This window comes from Zalophus californianus, chromosome 11 (assembly GCF_009762305.2).
Source record: "Zalophus californianus isolate mZalCal1 chromosome 11, mZalCal1.pri.v2, whole genome shotgun sequence".
Classification (NCBI taxonomy): Eukaryota; Metazoa; Chordata; class Mammalia; order Carnivora; family Otariidae; genus Zalophus; species Zalophus californianus.
This window is the reverse complement of record NC_045605.1, coordinates 25612679-25634150: the sequence shown is the minus strand read 5'-3', so window position 1 is coordinate 25634150 and position 21472 is coordinate 25612679. Positions and strand designations below refer to the sequence as shown.

The window sequence follows — 21472 nt, the reverse complement described above, 5'->3', positions numbered from 1 at the left end:
AAACATCAGGGTGCATGTATCCCTTTGGATCACTACATTTGTATCTTTGGGGTAAATACCCAGTAGTGCAATTGCTGGGTCATAGAGTAGCTCTATTTTCAACTTTTTGAGGAACCTCCATACTGTTTTCCGGAATGGCTGCACCAAGCATTCCCACCAACAGTGTAGGAGGGTTCCCCTGTCTCCGCACCCTCGCCAACATCTGTCGTTTCCTGACTTGTTAATTTTAGCCAGCCTGACTGGTGTGAGGTGGTATCTCATTGAAGTTTTGATTTGGATTTCCCTGATGCCGAGTGATGTTGAGCACTTTTTCATGTGTCTGTGGGCCATTTGGATGTCTTCTTTGCAGAAATGTCTGTTCATGTCTTCTGCCCATTTCTTGACTGGATTATTTGTTCTTTGGGTGTTGAGTTTGATAAGTTCTTTATAGGTTTTGGATACTAGCCCTTTATCTGGTATGTCATTTGCAAGTATCTTCTGTTTTTGTTGACTATTGCCTTTGCTATGCAAAAGTTTTTCATCTTGGGGCGCCTGGGTGGCTCAAATGGTTGCGCATCTACCTTTGGCTCAGGTCACGATCTCCAGATCCTGGAATCGAGCCCGGCACCTGGCTCCCAGCTCAGCGGGGAGTCTGCTTCTCCCTCTGCCTCTCCCCCTGCTTGTGCTCTCTCTCTCTCAAATGAATAAAATCTTTTAAGATTTTTTTTTTTTGAGATAGAATGAGAGAGAGAGAGAGAGAGAGAGAGAGAGAGAGAGCGCGAGCACATGAGGGGGGAGGGTCAAGGGCGAAGCAGACTCCCCGCTGAGCAGGGAGCCCGATGCGGGACTCGATCCAGGGACTGCAGGATCATGACCTGAACTTAAGACAGTCGCCTATCCAAATGAGCCACCCAGGTGCCCTTAAATGAATAAAATTTTTAAAAAATTAAAAAAAAAAAAAGCTTTCTATCTTTATGAAGTCCCAATAGTTCATTTTTGCCCTTGCTTCCCTTGACTTTGGCCATGTTTCTAGGAAGAAGTTGCTGCAGCTGAGGTCAAAGAGGTTGCTGCCTGTGTTCTCCTCAAGGGTTTTGATGGATTCCTGTCTCACATTTAGGTCTTTCATCCATTTTGAGTCTATTTTTGTGTGTGGTGTAAGGAAATGGTCCAGTTTCATTCTTCCACATGTGGCTGTCCAGTTTTCCCAACACCATTTATTGAAGAGACAGTCTTTTTTTCCATTGGACCTTCTTTCCTGCTTTGCCGAAGATTAGCTGACCATAGAGTTAAGGGTCCGTTTCTGGGCTCTCTATTCTGTTCCACTGATCTATGTTCGGTTTTTGTGCCAGTACCATGCTGTCTTTGTGATTTGTAATAGAGCTTCAAGTCCGGAACTGTGATGCCACCAGCCTGGCTTTTCTTTTTCAACATTCCTCTGGCTATTTGGGGTCTTTTCTGGTTCCATACAAATTTTAGGATTATTTGTTCCATTTCTTTGAAAAAAGTGGATGGTATTTTGATAGGGATTGCATTAAATGCATAGATTGCTCTAGGTAGCACAGACATTTTCACAATATTTGTTCTTCCAATCCATGAGCATGGAACGTTTTTCTGTTTCTTTGTGTCTTCCTCGATTTCTTTCATGAGTATTGTATAGTTTTCTGAGTACAGATTCTTTGCCTCTTTGGTTAGATTTATTCCTGGGTACCTTATGGTTTTGGCTGCAATTGTAAATGGGATTGACTCCTTAATTTCTCTTTCTTCTGTCTTGGTGGTGGTGTATAGAAATGCAACTGATTTCTGTGCACTGTAAAATCATCTATTTTAAAAGACTGGAGAAGTGTTATCATTTTTCCAACAACATAAAAGGCTTCTTTCATTTATCATTTTAGTAGCTATATGCTGCTTTCAGCTATAGTGTTATTTGTGCTGTCACAATGCCCTGCATATAGCAATTTAATAAATATGGGCTAATAATGATGACTATGAAGAACTTCAAACGAACCAATTACCATGGAGAGTCTTCAAATTTAGAACAAGTTATTACAAAAGTTCTTTTAAATGTGAATTTAAGATACAGCTAAAATTTAAAAAAAAAGGCATCATCCACTGCATATTGTTTAGAGAAAAACCAGAAATATGAATATCCAATTATAAAGGAATGAATTCAGTAAATTAGAGATAAATTACAGAACAGGAAGATCCTTGCTTTTATATATATTCTTGAAAAAAATGGGCAAGTTCAAAGACTATGCATGTTATCTGGGGGTTCTGCTACTAGAAAGGTAATGATTTATACAAATCTCAATTACTCCCAGTCTTCCAGGACAAAAAAGTATCCTTGAAAACTTAATTCCAGAATCTAAAAACATTCCATCGTAGGGGCACCCAGCTGGCTTAATCTTTAAATAAATAAATAAATAATAGGGGCACGTGGGTGGCTCAGTCGGTTGAACGTCTGCCTTCTGCTCAGGTCATGATCCCAGCGTGCTGGGGTCGAGCCCCGGCTCCCACTCCCTGCTCTCCGCGGGGAGCCCTCCTCATCCTCTCCCTCTGCCCCTCCCCGCCCATGCTTGCTCACTAATAAAACCTTTTTGAAAGTAGGAATAATAAAGTATATAAAAACATTCCCTCACTTTTCCTACATAACTGAGCCCACTGAGTGTTCACCTAAATTCAAAGACTCTCCAGAAAGCACCAAATAAGTACCAATACATTTCACCATGTGCTTTTTATCAATACAGTAAGCACTTTGCTTCCCATTTTCTCACTCATTCTTATAAAGGCAAAATGCAATCATATATTCAAATTGTAATTCCAATACTGCAAATACCTGACCACTGGCTGGTAAACAGTATTCTGAAGTAACTGGAAATGTTTATGCATCAGCTTAAGTACTATTATTCAGGCTATGAAAAGCAATTTGGGGGGTGGTTAATATCATATATTTAAAAATGCAGGGAGAAAAGAAAAAAAGAGGCACCTGGGTGGGTCAGTCGGTTAAGCGGCTGCCTTCGGCTTGGGTCATGATCCCAGGGTCCTGGGATCGAGCCCCATATCGGGCTCCCTGCTCAGTGGAGAGTCTGCTTCTCCCTCTGCCTGCCTCTCTGCCTACTTGTGCTGTCAAATACATAAATAAATAAATCTTTAAAATAAATAAATAAATAAAAATGCAGGGAGGGCCGCTGCTGGATCACTCCCCTCTAAGCTTCACCAGTCTCCAAACACACCATGGCCGGGCCCCTGCACACCCTGCTGCTCCTGCTGGCTACTCTGGCCCTGGCCATGGCCCTGGCACAAGCAGGACCAAGTCTCCAATGGTGGGAGCCCCATGGGATGCTGACCACGTCAATGAGGAGGATGTGTAGCAGGCGCTGAACTTCATCCACAACAAGTTCAACCAGGCGAGCAAGGGCATGAACCACAGCTGCGCACTCCAGGTGGTACTCGCCCGCAAGCAAGCTGTGGCTGGGATGAAATACTTCTTGGACATGAAGACTGGCCAAACCAGATGTCCAAGTCCCAGCCCAACCTGGACAGCCATCCCTTTCATGACCAGCCACACCTTAGTGAAGAAAATGCTCTGGGGGAGTCTGGGTGGCTCAGTTGGTTAAGCTTCTGCCTTTGGCTCAGGTCATGATCCCGGGGGTCCTGGGATCGAGTCCCACGTCGGGGGGGTTCCCTGCTCAATGGGGAGCCTGTTTCTCCCTCTCCTTCTGCCCTCCCCCAAATTGTTCTCTCCCTTTCTCTCTTTAATAAATACAATCTTTAAAAAAAATAAAATCTTTAAAAAGAAGGAAAGAAAAGAGACGGGAGGGAGGGAGGGAGGGACAGACGGACAGACAAAGCAAGCAAGCACTCTGCTCTTTCCAGGTATACACTGTCCCCTGGCTGGGCAAGACCTCCATGGTGAAGTCCAGCTGCCAGAATGCACAGAGGACCCTGTGACAGGCTGGTCTGCTCTGGCACCCTTCTCCTACCCCGCTCCCCCTTGTAGAGTTCCTAAGCCTTGGAAGGGTGGCCTTGCCCAGGCAATGTTCCCTCAGTGTGCTGGCCCCAGGACACAAGTAGAGAAGGGTTCTGAGGCATTTACTGAACACGTAAGTGACTGTAACTCTTTTCTTTTAATTGCTTTCCAAATGCACCAATATGTAGTAAGCATGTTCTGTTCTATCTTAATCACATTACTTTTTAGTAACATCAGCTATAAATAATAATAGTAATAAAATTTTTAAAAATGTAGAGAGTTCAAAAGCCCTAAACCATGGATGGTTATTCAACTAAAAGTGATATGAAATATTTAATGCCCTGGAAAATTATCCAATGTGTGAAATGGGGGGAAAACAGGTTATAAACATATAAAGGGGAATCCACTTTCTAAAAAATTAAGATGTATAAAAAACAAGAGTGGAAAAGTTATTTATCTAAATGATAAATTCTTTAATTCTTTAATCAGTTAATTTGTTTTTGTTTGTTTTGCCTTACCTGTCTTTTCTAAATTTTGCACAATGACCATCTATTTCTTCTTTAACACATTCGCTACACCTTATATAATCATTTGTAAAGAGTCAATTTAGAATCTCAGTCATTTTTTTAAATAGTTTATTATTTTTTTAGTAATCTCTACACCCAACATGGGGCTTGAACTCATGACCCCAAGATCAAGAGTCGCATGGTCTTCCAACTGAGCCAACCAGGTGCCCCAGAATCTCAGCCCTTTTTTTTTTTTAAGATTTTATTTATTTGACAGAGAGAGACACAGCAAGAGAGGGAACACAAGCAGGGGGAGTGAGAAAGGGAGAAGCCGGCTTCCTGCGGAGCAAGGAGCCGGATGCAGGGCTCAATCCCAGGACGCTGGGATCATGACCTGAGCCCAAGGCAGACGCTTAACGACTGAGCCACCCAGGTGCCTCATCTCAGCCCTTTTTAACAAAAGATTTTAAGAAGTGACAAATAGGTTCCTGAGATGATCATACACGTTGGAGCCAAATGGACAAGTACAGATAATGGTTTGATGGTGGAGAAACTAAGAGCCTCAGAAGAGTTTCCCTTGACTTTCTGATTACTAAGAATCACCTACTGCAATGTTTTACCTAAATGTTGGCTGTCGGCAGCTTGCTTCAGCAGCACATATACTAAAGTTGGAACGATAACAAAGATCAGCATGGCTCCTGCACAAGGATAACAAGCACATTTGTGAAACGTTCCATATTTTTACTGAAACTAATATTATACCGTATAATTGGAATAACGATAAAACCTTACAAAGATAAATTTAAAAATGCAAATGTTGACTGTCTGATAACCTTCTCTTGGAGATTGTCTGGTACTCCCATGCCAAACTGAGCTATGCCTTCCCCAGGGATCTGACCCAGGCCATCTGTCCCACCAGTTAGCACAAACTTGAGAGCCAGTTCACCACTTACTGATTTATGACCTTGGTCAAGTTACTTTACCTGTACATTCCCCCAGTTCCTGCATCTATCCTAAGACAAGGATAACCATAGTTCCTTTCTCAGGACTGTTCCAAGATTTCAATGAATATATGTAAAACACTATACATAGTAATTGCACCATAAATAGAACTACCATTATTATTACTCCAACAACCACTAGAATCTGCTACTCTATTCCTGCTTGTATGTTCCTCCCTAACTATGTAAATTCACATAGATTTTCTCTATAAGTTCCCAGTAAATATCTAATTTCAAGGGAATTAACATCCAGTTACGGTCAGCTAGGTTATTCAGACCAACCACCCTAATGAGGACAATGAGAAGAGCAATACAAAATATGAAAATCACCTGCTCAAAGGCAGCAGAGATCTAAAAAGATAGTAAAGATTAAATGGGTCAATATTTAGGGGAGGATAAAGGCTCAGAGAGATAGGCACAGCTTGCAGAGCTTTCTTTCTCTGGGGAAGCTGAAAACTTCTGAGTAGATAAGTAGTGCTTCTGATGCACAGGACTAGAAGGACTGGAGTCCAGGGCTGGAGGAAAAGGGGAAGGGAAGTATACTTGGAGAGCCTAAAGATGTGCAGCTGACACTACAAAGCAGGCTGAACAAAGAATGGTATTTCAGAAATTGACAGGCCTTCCCAGAGACTGCAGCTCAACTTCCAATAATCTAAATCCATGAAATGAAAAGGAGATCCTGGATTGCTAGTGTCCCCAAGCTTCAGATAGAAGCAAATGGACTGCTCCTTGCAGTATAACATTAGCCTAGGCCTCAAATTAGTCTATAAGGTATCTGTGTAAATAAAATGTCTGGCACATAATCAAAAATAATCTGACAGAAAAGGATATAAGATAATATGAAAACCAAAAGAAATAAATCATAGTAAAAAAAACCCTTGGGGCTCCAAGATACTGGAATTATCAGACATAAACAACTATATTTTCCATGTTCAAAGACACAGAAGACAAAAATAGAGAATTTCAGCTGTGATCTAGAAACAATTAAAAAAATTTTAAATTATGGGGCGCCTGGGTGATTCAGTTAAGCATCTGCCTTCAGCTCAGGTCATGATCCCAGGGTCCTGGGATCGAGCCCCGCATCGGGCTCCCTGCTCAGTAGAGTTTTCTCCCTCTGCCTGCCGCTCCCCCTGCTTGTGCTCTCACTCACTCTCTGGCAGATAAATAAATATCTTTTTTTTAAATTTTTTAAAAATATTTTTTAAATATTTTTTAAATATTTAAATAAGACAGAAAGAAAGACAGTGAAAAAGATATTTGGTAAAAGATATTTAATTATCTTTAATAATTAATAAAAATAAAATAATTATTTTAATTAATAAAATATATTTTAATTAAGAAATTAATAGTTTTAATTATTAAAATTTATAATTTTAATTATAAATTTATGTTTTTATTAATTTATTAATTGAAATATTTAAATATTTTTTAAATATTTAAATAAGACAGAAAGAAGGACAGTGAAAAAGATATTTGGTAAAATAATATGACAACAGCCAACTTACCCTTAAGAAAACAAACTACAATAACTGAAATTAAGAACTCAATGGATGGACTTCAAGGCAGATTAGATAGAGTAAACAGATTTATTTGTAAAAAATTATTAGTAAATAGAAAGATGGGCCAGAAGAAAATCTATCCAATGAGGCATGGAGAGACACAGAGGACACAATGACAATGTCTAAGATGTCTGTTTTGGAGTCCCACAGGAAAGGAGAGAATTAGGCAGAAACAATATTTCAATACTTAAAAAGAAAACAGCTGGGAATTTTCTAAAACTGATGAAAGGTATCAAACCACAAATTAAAGAAGCTCTACAAGAATACATTTTTTTAATTTAACTTTTTTTTTTTTTTTTTTTTGAGAGAGAGAGAGAACACTCAAGTGGGGAGGGGCAGAGGGAGAGGACAAAAAAGAATATTAAGTCCATGCCTAGAACAGAGCCGGACGCAGGGTTCGATCTCATGACCCCAAGATCATGACCTGAGCTGAAATCAAGAGTCAGACATTTAACTGACTGAGCCACCCAGGAGCCCCAAGGAGAGAACACTTTTTTTTTTTTTTAACTATACCTAAGTATATAATAGCAAAAGTGCTGAAAAACAGATTCAAAGAGAAAAGCTTAAAAGTAGACAGAGACTTAGGGACACATTACCTTCAAAGGAGGATAATTATACAGACACAAATTCCAGTAAGTTATTGTTAACATTCAGTATCAGGATATTGGTAACAAAAAATATCAGGAATGGAGTCAGCGCTTTGAGATGATGGAAGAAATTCTATTCCCAATGAACCTATCTTGAAAGAAAGACAGTGAAAAAGATATTTGGTAAAAGAATATGACAACAGCCAACTTACCCTTAAGAAAATTCTAAAGTGTTTTGGAAGACAAAAAATTATCCAGGAAAAGTTCAGAGATGCAAGAGACAAAAAATAATGAAAACAATAAATATGGAAATCTAAATCAGAGGCTCTCAATCTTACCACAAACTTGAATTACCTGAGGAGTTTTTTAGGAAATACTAATGCTTGACCTCCTCTGTCCAGAAATCCAGATGTCATTTGTCCGAATTGCAGCCAGCCATCTGTGTTTTGCAAAAGTTCCCAAGATGAGACCAGTGTGCCTCCAGAGTCAATAACCACTGACCTAAATTCATTTGACAGTATAGAACATGGCTTGTATAACACCTTCTGGGGTTTAAAATGAAATTAACATATATAACAACAATGACAAAAAAAGATGAGATGGGGTTAAATGGAGTTAAAGTGTTCTGAGGTCTTCTATTGTCCAGGAAGATAAAAATACAAATATAAGACACTGATAAGTGAAAGATACTGAAATTTCTAAAGTAACCACTAAAGCAATAATAAAATACTATATAAATATGTTCCAAAGTAATAAGAGAAGTAAAACAGTAACAAATTCCAAAGGAATTAACTAAGGGGGAAAAAAACAAACACAGAACTGGCAGAATAAACAAAAAGCACTAAATAAGAAGGTAGTGAGAACCCAAGCATATCAACAGCCCCATTAAATATAAATGTACTAAATACTCCAGTAAAACACAGGTGCTAGGTTATCAAAAGAAAAAAACCATAGCACATCTAAAATACACAAAAATATTTTAAAAAATAAATAAGTAAATAAAATACACAGAAATATTAAACAAAATATTAGTAAAAGCAAAAAAAACATTACTGGAGATAAAGAGGGAAACTATATGAGAGATTCAATTCTCCAGGAAGAGATAGTAATTCTAAATCTGTATGCACCTAAGAACAACCTCAAAATAAAGCAAAAAAACTTTCAAAACTACATAGAAAAAAAATTATCCAAAATCACAGTTGGAGGGGGTGCCTGGGTGGCTTAGTCGGTTAAGTGTCTGCCTTCAGCTCGGGTCATGATCCCAGGGCCCTGGGATGGAGCCCAGCATGGGGCTCCCCACTCGGCAGGAAGCCTGCTTCTCCTTCTCCCCCTGCGGCTCCCCTACTTGTGCTTCTCGCTCTCTTTCTCTGTCAAATAAATAAAGTCTTTAAAAAAAAAAAAACCACGGAGATTTTTTAACACACTTTTCTCAATAATGGAAAAAAAGATTACAAAAATCAAGGATAAAAATCTGAACATGAAAACAGGATCAGACATACATAAAACATCAGAAGTAAAAACTGAAGAATACACATTCTCTTCATTCACACAATGAAAATTTTACCATAAACCAGTCATAAAACAAGTCTTAACAAATTTCAAAGGACTGAAATCATACAGACTAGTTCTCTGACCACAATACAGTTAAACTGGAAATAACAAAAAGGCAACCAGAAAAATTCCCCGTATTTAGAAATTAACAGGGCACCTGGGTGGCTCAGTTGGTTAAGCGCTCGGATCATGATCCCAGGGTACTGGGATCGAGTCCCACATGGGGCTCCCTGCTCCCCACCCCTCGTGATCTCTCTCTCTCAAATAAAGTCTTTAACAAATAAAAGAAGAAATTAACATACTATTTTAAGTAGGCTCCACGCCCACTGAGGAGCTCAATGCAGAGCTCGAACTCACAACCCTGAAATCAAGACGTGAGCTGAGGTCAAGAGTCAGACACCTAACCAACTGAGCCACCCAGGTGCCCCAGCAAATGTACTTCTAAATAGCCCATGGAGGAAAAAAATAGAATTACAATGGAAAACCAATTTTTCTACTGAATGGTAATGAAAATATTATGTATCAAAACGTACATGCTTGGGCACCTGGGTGGCTCAGTCATTGTTAAGTGTCTGCCTTGGGCTCAGGTCATGATCCCAGAGTCCTGGAATCAAGCGCTGAGTTGGGCTCTCTGCTCAGCAGGGAGTCTGCTTCTCCCTCTCCCTCTGCCCCTCCCTCTGCCTATGCTCTCTTGCTTGCTCGCGCGCGCTCTCTCTCTCAAATAAATAAAATCTTTCTAAAAACAAACACTTATATGCTGGGGGAACCTGGGTGGCTCAGTCAGTTAAGCATCTGACTTCAGCTCAGGTCATGATCCCAGGGTCCTGGGATCAATCCCCGAATCTGGCTCCACACTTAGCAGGGAGTCTATTTCTCCCTCTCCCTCTGCCCCTCCCACCCCCGCTCCCCACCCCCTTCACATGCGTGCCTGCGCTCCCTCCCTCTCTCAAATAAATAAATAAAATCTTTTAAAAAAATGTATATGCTGTTGAAGGGCACAAACTTGCAACTAGTAAATAAATAAGTTTTGGAGATTAATGCAGAGCATAGTGATTACAATCAACAATACTGTATTATAGGGCGCCTGGGTGGCTCAGTTGGTTAAGCGACTGCCTTCGGCTCGGGTCATGATCCTGGAGTCCCGGGATTGAGTCCCACATCGGGCTCCCTCCTCAGCAGGGAGTCAGCTTCTCCCTCTGACCCTCTTCCCTCTTGTGCTCTCATTCTCTCTCTCTCAAATAAATAAATAAAATCTTTAAAAAAAAAACAATACTATATTATGAAGTTCAAAGCTGCTAAGAGACTAGATCTTAATTATTCTCACTACAGAAGAGATATAATTACTTGATAGGATAGTGGTATTAGCTAACATGACAGCGGTAATCATATTGCAATATGCAAACCAACACACTGCACACCTTAAACTTAAACAGTTATAGGTCAACTGCATCTCAACTTTTGAAAATAAATTAAATAGAAAGCTAAAAAAAAAATCCCTTGTGAACTGCAGCTAAAGCCCTGTTCAGAGGAAAATTTATAGCTTTAAATTAATAGAAAAGCAGAAAGGCTGAAAAATTTTAGCAGTCATATCAAATTGTTAGAAAAAGAATAAATTAAACCTCTAGAAAGTAGAAAGAAGAAAATAATAATAAGCAGAAATAAATAAAATGGAGGCTGGCTCAGTCTGCAGAGCATGCGACTCTTGAGCTCGGGGTTGTGAGTTTGAGCCCCACGTTGGGTGTAGAAGATTACTTAAAAATAAAATCTCTAAAAAAAGAAGAAGGAAAATGCAAAATAAAGAGACAACAGAGAGGATCAACAAAACCCAAAGTTGATTATTTAAAAAGACTTAACACCTGGTAAGACCGACTGAAACAAAACAAAAACACACAAAAATAACCAAAGTCAGTAATGAAAAAAGGGAACATCACTGCAGATTCTACTCATATTACAAAGACCATTAAGAGTATATTATAAACAACTTTGATCAAATGCTATCAATTTAAAAAAATCCAATGTAACAGATTACTAGGGAAACTTAACCAAACTCACACAAGGTAGCACTAATCTTACAATTAGAAAATAAACTGAATGTATAATTAGAAACCTTACCACAAGGGGCGCCTGGGTGGCTCAGTCGGTTGAGCGACTGTCTTCGGCTCAGGTCATGATCCTGGAGTCCCGGGATCGAGTCCCGCATCGGGCTCCCTGCTCAGCGGGGAGTCTGCTTCTCCCTCTGACCCTCTTCCCTCTCGTGCTCTCTATCTCTCATTCTCTCTCTCTCTCAAATAAATAAAATCTTTAAAAAAAAAAAAAAAAGAAACCTTACCACAAGGAAAAGTCCAGATGGCTTCCCTGGTAAATTGTTTTCCAAACATTAAAAGAAAAAATGCCAATCTTAAGTAAAATATTCCAGAAAATAGAAAAGAGGCAATATCCCCTCTCTCCAAGTCCTTTTGAGGCCATAAAACTTTGAAACCAAAACCTGATATTATAAAAGAGAAGAATTACAGGTTAAACCGACTTTTAATGATTTTTTTTTTTTAAAGATCATTTATTTGAGAGAGAGAGAAAGAGGGTGCAAGCAGCGTGGGGGCAGAGGGAGGAGAGAATCTCCAACACTGGGCTTGATCTCACAACTGTGATATTATGACCTGAGCCAAAATCAAGAGTCAGTCCAACCTGAGCCAACTGGGCACCCCCAAAACCCACTTTTGAGCACTGAGGCAAAAATCCTGAACAAAATTAATAAGTTTGGCTCATTTCAGGAATGCAAAAGTTACTTACATATTTAAAAAATCAATTAATATATTTCACACTATCAAAATTAAAAAGAAAAATCATATGATCATCTAATTAGCTGGGAAAAGGGTGAAAAACATTCAACATTCATTCATGACAAGAATCTTTAGCAGACAGAGACTAGAAGAGCTCTTCCTTAATCTAATAAAGGACATGGTATCTACAAAGAAACCTACAAGTATCATATAAGCAGTGAAATGTAGTTTCTGTCTTGAGATCTGGAGTTGAAAAGAGATACCAGATATTACCACTTCTCTTGAACATTTTACTAGAGTCTTAGTCAGTGCCGGAAAGCAAGAAAAAGAAATAAAAGCTGTAAGAATTGGAAGGGAAAAAAAACAAAACTATCATAATCCATAGAATATTTTCAGAAATTTTCAATATTACTAATAAATTATTAGAATTAGTGCATAAGTTTACCAAGTCTCTGGATACACAGTCAATTTTGGAAATATCAACTGCATTTCCACAACCACAAAAGGACAACAAAAAAATTTACAATAGCATTAAAAATAATCAAATATCTATGAAGAAATCTAACATAAGATGGTACAAGATCTCTAGGCAGAAAGCTATACAAAAGATTGAGGGTAATGAAAGAAGACCTAAATAAAGGCATGTGCCATGTCTCTAGATTGGACCCAGCACCAAGCCCAACTTGGATCCCACACTCACAGCCCTGAGATCAGAGTTGGACACTCAACTGACGAACCACCCAGGTGCCCCTGGAAGACTCAAATATTAAAAAAAAAAAAAATCAATTTCTCCCCAATTAACTACAAACTAAATGCAAATCCCAATCAAAATTCCAACAAGTGGCTGTTTTCGGTGAAATGCAGCTAATGTATATGGGAAGAAAAGAATTATAAAAAGTCAAAACACTATTAAAGACAACCAAGGTAGAAGGGCATGCTCTAGTAGATATAAAACCTTTTTATAAAAGTACAGTTATTAAGAGAGTGTAGACTTGGTGCAAGGATACACACAGAAAGCAATGATTAAGAGAGCCGAGAAACAGACTCACCCATACAGAGATATTAACTAACAACAAAGGTGCCATGGGAGAACAGAAGGGAAAGGATGACCTTGACAATAAATGGTGCAAGCTGGATAGCCATATGGTATGGGCCACATACCCATATGGAAAAGATAAAAATAAAAAGACCCATGCTTCTTATTACACAAAAATCAGTTCCAGGTAAACTGTAGCTCTAAATGTGCCAGGCAAAATAAGAAGCTCTAATAGATAATCTAGAAGAATAATTTTATGTCCTCAGGGTAGGAAATGACTTCTGAAATAGTACACAAAAAGCACCTATCACAAGAATAATAACAAGAATACGAATAAAGAGATAAGTTAGACCTCAAAATTAAGAACTTCCAAAGACATCATTAAGAGAGTAAAAAGGCAAGCCAGAGAAAACAGCAGTATCCCAATAACTTCAAACTGGAAACAACCCAAATGCCTATCAGCAAAACAAATCATGGTTTCTTCATACATAGGAATACTATACAGCTACACTCAACAATACCAATGACTCTCAAAAACACATCTAGTGAAAGAAAGATGCCTAATTGGCTCAGTTGGAAGAGCATGTGGCTCTTGATCTCAGGGTCATGAGTTTGTTTTGTTGTTGTTGTTGTTGTTGTTAAAGATTTGACAGAGAGGGATCACAAGCAGGGGGAGCTGGAGAGGGAGAAGCAGGCTCCCCACTGAGCAGGGAACCTCATGTGGGGCTCGATCCCAGGACCCTGGGATCATGACCTGAGCTGAAGGCAGACACTTAGTGACTGAGCCACCCAAGCGCCCCTCAGGGTCATGAGTTTGAGCCCCATGATGGGTGCAGAGATTACTAAAAAATAAATAAATAAATAAAATAAAAACAAAACAAAAACCATGTTTAGTGAAACAGCCCAGATACTTAAGAATACACACTGAAGGATTCCACTTACATAAATTGAGAAAACAGGATAAACTACAGTGGTTAGGGACAATGGTTGGATGGTAAAACTATAAAAAATAAGTAATTACCATAAAGGTCAGTGTAATAATTGCTAGAGGGGGTGGTTAGGGTAGGAACGTTCTATTTTTTTTAACCTTGGCAGTAGTTACACAGGTATGTGTTTTATGAAAACACACTGAGCCATAAATTTTTAAAAGCTCAAAAATACTCAAGGGCTTTTGATGTAGGGAGGGTTGCAAGACTACCATGCATGCTTGGCACCTTCATAAGTATGTGGCTGTCTTTACTTCCACTTCAAGTATCTTAGCTTTTAAATCATAATATGTTCGTACAATTAATGCTCTGCATTGATAAATATTTATTACCACTCTAAGAGCCTGAACAAACTTTTGTGGAATCCAAAAAGAAGAAAGGATCTCTCTCAGCATGAAAACGTGAATGGGAATGCTAAATTCCCAACTCAAGATAAGAATTACTTCAGGAAAGGAAGGTTAATGGGATTGGAAAATGTTCAAAGGAGGCCTTTCTACTGTAATGTCTTATTTCTGTGTGTGTGTTTTACTACTCAAAAAAAAAAATGGCTAAAGCAAATATGGGAAGTGTTAAAATTTAACAGAACTGGGTGGTGTATAGAGGAGTATCTATATTTTTACTACACTATGTTGGAAATATTCGTAATTAAAGTAAAATAAAAGAACGTCCTACACTCTTATCACCTCATTTCTCCATGGAGAAACTCTGCTTCAGTCTCCTACTTAGCCTTCCAGAAACAAACTATAAAATATTCTAAAATACTTATGTTCTTCACCCCCACCACTAAATCCCACCTTTTCTTCTTCTCCAGCTAAATATCTCCCTTACAGTTCATCCATGTTTCATGTCAAATTTTTCATATTCTTCACCATTCCAGTCATTCTGTTCTAGACAGCAATAACCCTCAAAATGAAGGGCCAAGATCCTAATCAATGCCCTGTGTGAGGTTCCTCCGATTTCTTAATTTTGCCAGTAAACATTTAACTCGCAGACAACTTAGGTAAGAATGAATTAGTTTTTTCCTTCCAGCCAGCCCACCTATTCTGTAAGATCCCAAACAGAGAATGCCCTTGCATGTGTTATCTACCCAACTACCACAGCACTCTTTTCCAACAGAACCCAACCCACAGTACCATTCCCCCTGCAGACATCTAGTTTGGCTAGAAGCATCTGATAAAATTCTGTCCAGTAAGATTTGAGGGGTATTTTGCTGGTAGACTCTGAGAAAGATTTCTTCACTCTTAAGGGGAGATATACCAGAAGAGATAGTTTCTTTCCTCCCCTGGACCTTACCATATCAGAGTGTGTCCTCTGGAACTCCATCCAATCTGCAACCACAAGAGGTGCTGAGCTGAGAAAGGAGCAATGCAAAAGGTTGCACTGAGCTGCTCAATTAACCAACCTCACAGGTGCCCCACTCCAAATGCTGATTAACTTTTCTCTGGACCACAATCTTAGCCCAGTCACGATGATTAGTGTCAACCTAGTCCTATAGTTGTCTATCAACTAGGCCGGTAGTTGTAAATCTGGTGCCGGCAGCCTTCTCTCTTCCAAATAATTTGATACCCTGATTCTGATAAGACTCCCCCCCGCCAACACACACAGAGGGGGTCTTTTAAATTTCCTTTCCTTAAATTTTGCAGAATACAAAGATGAAACAAACTTACTATTTAAATACAGACAGGGAGAACTGGCACATTATATAAAAAAGCATTAGTTTAAAAAAAACCCATGGAAAATGTAAAAAGGCAAAGTCCCCTGTAATTACATCCTCCAAAGATAACCACTGTTAATAGTGTGGTATATATTGGTTCGTGATACATTGTAACTTCCATGAAATTAATTTCTTTTAAAGCAAATACCTAGGGGTGCCTGGGTGGCTCAGATGGTTAAGCGTCTGCCTTCAGCTCGGGTCATGATCCCAGGGTTCTGGGATAGGGCCCCACATCCGGCTCCTGGCTCAGCAGGAAGCCTGCTTCTCCCTCTCCCTCTGCCTCTCCCCCTGTTCATGCTCTATCTCTGTGTCTCAAATGAATAAGTAAAATCTTAAAAAAAGTTTAAAGCAAATACCTATATCAGATTTTTTGGTAGTGGGGAAGATAAAAAAGGAAATCTGCAACCATAAGAGAAACATTATGAAACACCCTGACACAGGAGAGAAAGAGCAACAGATTTAGAACAGGACAGATGGATTTGTACACTGGCCCTGCTGCATGGCCTTAAACCCTTGGCCTCTACTGACTCCCTTTTTAGGTGAGGATAACAATACCTACTTCAGTAGGCTGTTTGTGTAGACTTAAAAGATAATGTACCCAAATGAGTTGTTAGGGTTTTCTGTTTGCTGTTTTTCTGTACTTGCACACAAGCATCACCTGGGGAGCATTTAAAACTGAGAATCCCAGATGTACTCAATGAGATCCTCTGAGGGTGGGGCCTAGAAATCACAGGCAAGTGCATTTTGTAGAGTAAAAAGCACGATGCCTATTTGTTTTTACTACTGTAGCATTTAGCATCTAAAACAGAACCTCACAAGAGTGATTCAACAAACACTAGTAAGATAAATGGCAAATGAAAAGTCTTATTTTAAAAAAAGATAATAGTTGGGGCGCCTGGGTGGCTCAGTCAGTTAAGCGTCTGACTCTCAATTTTGGCTCAGGTCATGATCTCAGGATCCTGAGACTGAGCCCCATGTTGGGTTGTGCTGGGCACGGAGCCTGCTTAAGATTCTCTCTCTTTGGCTCAGGTCACGATCTCGGGGTGGTGAGATTGAGCCCGGCAACGGGTTCCCAGCTCAGCAGGGAGTCTGCTGGAGATTCTCTCCCTCTCCCAGTCTCTTGTCCCCCACCCCCAACTCTCTCTCTAAAATAATAAATAAATAAATCCTTTTTAAAAATCTGTTTTTTGTATTTGGAAAACATGAATAACCCTTCACATTTTACTGCCAAGACTTCTAAAGCTCTTCAGCTTTAAAAATAACTATGTTTTTGAAGGTTATAAAAAGCATTATTGGGTCAACTGACAAGTGGAATACAGACAGTAGATTTGATCAAAGTATTTTATCAATGTTAAATTTCCTTAAATAGATAACTGTACTAAGGTATGTAAGGCAATGTCCTTGGTTCTTAGGAAATACACAGGGACAGGATGTATGCAATTCACAAATACTTCAGCAAAAAAATACATAATAGAAAGATAAAGGGCGCCTGGGTGGCTCAGTCGTTAAGCGTCTGCCTTCAGCTCGGGTCATGATCCCGGGGTCCTGGGATCGAGTCCCACATCGGGCTCCCTGTTCCGTGGGAAGCCTGCTTCTCCCTCTCCCACTCCCCCTGCTTGTGTTCCCTCTCTCGCTGTCTCTCTCTCTGTTGAAAAATAAATAAAATCTTAAAAAAAAAAGATAAAGCAAATGCTGAACAGGAAAAACATCAACTGGTGAATCTGGGTATTAGAGTCATTTGTATGATTTTCGCTACTTTTGTAAGCTTGAACTTATTTCTAAATAACATTTTTAATTGAAAAACAAAAAAATAACATTCAAAACTGTCCTAAAAAGCACTTAAGAGCATGCTGGTCTAACTTCAAGTAAGACATTAAATTAACACTGTCCAGAAGAAATATAATATGAGCTGGCTGCTTTAAAATTAAAAGAAACAGGGGCACCTGGGTGGCTCAGTCGGTTAAGTGTCTGCCTTTTTTCAGGTCATGATCCTGTAGTCCTGGGATTGAGCCCCCAAGTCTCCTCCTCCCACCCTCGCTTGTTTTCTAATAAATAAATAAAATCTTTAAAAAAAATTAAACAGGTGAAACTAATTTTAACATATTTTACTTAGCCAAGGTTTAAAAATATTTTGATGTAATCAATATAAAAATTATTGAGATATTTTACAATTACTTTCATTCTAAGTCTTCAAAATCTGGTGTGCATGTTACACTTACAGTACAATGCAATTCAGATGCTAAATTTGCATAGGAAATACTTGATCTGAGTTAAAATTTCATTAAATCTACAGTTCAAAAAGTAGATCCACATAACCAAGTTGTTTCAAATACAGTTAAAAGTTTTCCAATCCCTGAACTATCAGTTTTAAATGTCAAATTAATTAAAATTAAATAAAGTGGAACACTCATTCCTCAATCATACTAGCCACCCTGCAAGCTCGGTAGCCACATGTGGTTACACCGTAAGACAGCCCAGCTTTAGATGATGAAACAAATTCCCTCTATGACAGAAGGACCTAATTGCTAAGACTCAGTTCATCATATTTATCAAAAGATTTTTAGTAGTTATGATAAAATAATGACTGACAATCGTGTCAGAAGCTTTGGCATCTCCCCAAGTCATATTCAGACATCCCATATACCACCACTCAGCAATACCAACACAAAGCCTTCTTTATCTTCAAAGTCAGCTGTCATACCTTTTAGTTGAGTTTCCTGGAAACTGTCTGTCAAATGGCCCTTTTTTAAATGTAGCAGAACGGGGCACCTGGGTGGCTCAGTTGGTTAAGCGACTGCCTTCGGCTCAGGTCATGATCCTGGAGTCCCGGGATCGAGTCCCACATCGGGCTCCCTGCTCGGCAGGGAGTCTGCTTCTCCCTCTGACACTCTTCCCTCTTGTGCTCTCTCTCATTCTATCTCTCTCAAATAAATAAAATCTTTTAAAAAATAAAAAATAAAAAAAAATAAATGTAGCAGAACGAACCCGAGTTCTGGCTCTCAGAAGCAGAGTGCAGGGTTTCAGCACAAATACTATCTGAGAATCCCAAATGGGAGCATGCACACAACAGAACATATCCTGGATTTAAAGAAATATCCTCAGTACAGAGGTGGGTTTTTCTTTTTAAACAGGTGTAAGAGATTAATTCAGTCAACACCATGCAACACTAAAGATTCGCCAATCAATAATTCTGTGCCAAGCAACTTGATCAGGGATTTGGCTAGAATCCCTTTGGCTAATCTCAATAAAGACCTTCCCAAAGACATCCTGATTTAGGCCATTCTCATCTAAATTAAGGTTTAGGCAGTCCTTTGCCTGACAGCAAAGAAATGAAATGATATACACACAAATTTTGCCTGCTTGACATAAGAAAGAAAACATCTGAAAGATAACTTAGTGTGGTCAAAAATATAGTTCCAAAGGACAGTAATCATAAAATAGCATTTAAAAAACACTTTAAGGAAACGTCTAATTCCTACTTTCTGCCTAGCCAGACTTTTCAATTGAACAATGTTGTGGGTAACAACTGAATTTAATCCACAACAACTAATTCTGATATTGCTAGTTTTTCTTTCTCTGCAGGCATACATACAGGTGTTAATATTCTGCTTAAACTTGAAATGAAGATATTCTTTAAAACCGATGAGTCCTTTATTGTGAATCTACTACCGCCTGAAACTACACATCAGCCTGGGAAGTGAGGTAAAAGAGTGTGCAAAATGGTTTTTTGACACCCTGACCTAAAAGTTCTATGTTCCATACAAAATCCTTTTTTTCCCCTTCCTTTCCCATCTTGCTGATCTAGCTTGCAACATCATATCAGGAATCACAGATACTGATCTAACCATTGTGTGGAAACTAAAATAATCGTCATCCAAAAACATGTATATATAAATATTAACTCTACTTAAAATACAACTTCCTTCCCCCCTTCCTCCAAAGAATCATAAAGCTCTAAGCAGGATGAATACAAACATTTTTAAGCCGTTCCATCGGAGGTGTGTTCTTGATTAGATTTGATCCTGGAAATGTTTGAACATTCTGTAGAAGAACACATTCTAACTATGGGTCTTTGCTAGAAACTTCTCGTTCAATGCCTATGTAATCAAATCCAGTCTCACTTGTCTCTGAAATAAGCTAAATACGCAGAAATCCATTGTAATTTTAGAAATAGAGAAGAGGAAAAAGAAACTTCACCCGAAACACATTCCAGTCCAACAGTTCAAGCACTATTTCGAGAAGGCAAGTAAAAATAAAGTCCCACGTCTCCCTCAGGAACAGAAAGGTTTTCATGAAGCGCCAAGGTCCAGACCACGCAGAACCCTCCCGGACCCCGGCAACCCTGCCCGTTCCAGCGAACCACCCATGAATCCGGGCTACTTAACCACCTCGAAGCACAAAGATGTTTATGGGGTTGTCAGATGCATAACAGCTGCTTAAATTCTAACACCGAAAAAAGTATGATGAAACAAGAGTTTTTAACACCATATTCATCGGTACCTTTCCTCCTCGCTGGAACCCACAAAAAAAGGGGAGCAACACGAACACCAGAGAGGGGTTTCCCCTTGTTTATTAGACTTAGGCAAACAGCTATATTTAACAATTCCTCCCAAAGGCCGGATGCCAGAGCGGTGGATCTTTTGAGAGGCAGGCACACAGGAAACAGAAGGCACACCCGCTGCTTGGTGCAGAAGCATTCTCCCGGTGCGGCCAAAGCGGCGCTCGCCCCAGCACCTCGGCACTTTCCAAGGGCCAACCCGGGAAGCCTGCATCCCCACAGCCCAGACCGCGTTGCCAACAAAGGCTGCATCTACTGCTTGCAGGTGGGAAGCTCCACCGTCTGACGCGGGGAGCGCGTTGCCCGCCGCAGCCCGGGAGCTTGGGGTCCGCGCGGAGCCGCCCCCGGAGGGAGCCGCGCCGCACCGAAGTCCCGAGGTGAGGACCGCCGGCGGGGCCGCAGGGCGCAGGGGCTCGCAGTATCCCGGGGGAGGGCGGGCTGGGCGTCTGAGCCGCGCAGAGTCCCCAGAGGATGTGGCGACGCCGCGGGCGGGATGGGGGCTGGGGCAGCCGAGGCGGCCCGCCGCCCCCCGCGCCCCGCAGCCCCGATGCCTTTCATTTGGCCTCTGCGGCGGCGGAGGCAGCTCGACCTCCAGCGCTGAGCACTGCGCCAAGCAGGGGCGGGAGGGGGAGGCGCCGCCAGACCCGTGGCAGCGCCGGACCACCCCCCCATTCCCCCCGCTCCACGCCGCGCCCCCAGCCCGGCCGGACCCCGCGGCCCGCCAGTCGGCTCGCAGGCCGCGCTCCCACGGCGGGCGAAGGAGACTGCGCTCCGGCGCTCGCCCGGTCCCCACCTCGATGTAGCCGGCCAATGCGGCGGCAGGCGCCGTGAGCCCGAGCAGCAGCAGGACCAGGAGCTTGCCGGTGGCCGTGGCGGCCGCGGTCCCGGTGGCCGCCATCCCTCGCCGGGTCGCTCTAGCGCTTGACTCTCAAGCTCAGACACTAGAACTCCAAACCTTTCCCCACCGCGACCCAGAAGCATCTGAAGCCTGTTCGCCGCCGCCCCGGGGGTTTTACACCAACCGGAACTGACTTCACAAGGCCACGCCCTCTTTCTTCGGGGCCCAATGCCGGCCCGTAGAGCTTCTCCAAGATACCGCCCCTTGTTCAACCCAGACCCAATTAAAGAACAGAAGAGCCTGCACCTCCCGCCCGCCCCAACCGCGAGCCCCGCCAGGCCCCGCCTCCGGCCTCTGACGGCCCCGCCCCCGCCTGGGACCCTGCGGCCGCGTAGCGAGGGGGTGTGCGCAGG

General features: G+C 40.9%; 1 protein-coding gene and 2 pseudogenes across 4 annotated transcripts in view; 2 read left to right on the top strand and 1 right to left on the bottom strand.

The window, feature by feature from the left end:
• APLP2 (amyloid beta precursor like protein 2) overlaps positions 1-21210 on the bottom strand; it is an 85736-nt gene extending 64526 nt beyond the window's left edge. For all 4 annotated transcript variants that reach the window (XM_027579347.2, XM_027579348.2, XM_027579349.2 and 1 more), the window contains exon 1: positions 21015-21210. In XM_027579347.2, coding sequence (XP_027435148.1) covers positions 21015-21119 — 105 coding nt within the window. In that variant the 5' untranslated portion in view covers positions 21120-21210. The remainder of the gene's footprint in view (positions 1-21014) is intronic.
• Positions 3211-3927, top strand: LOC113914377 (annotated as a pseudogene).
• On the top strand, positions 5095-5195 carry LOC113915562 (annotated as a pseudogene).
• Positions 21211-21472: the final 262 nt, after the last annotated feature.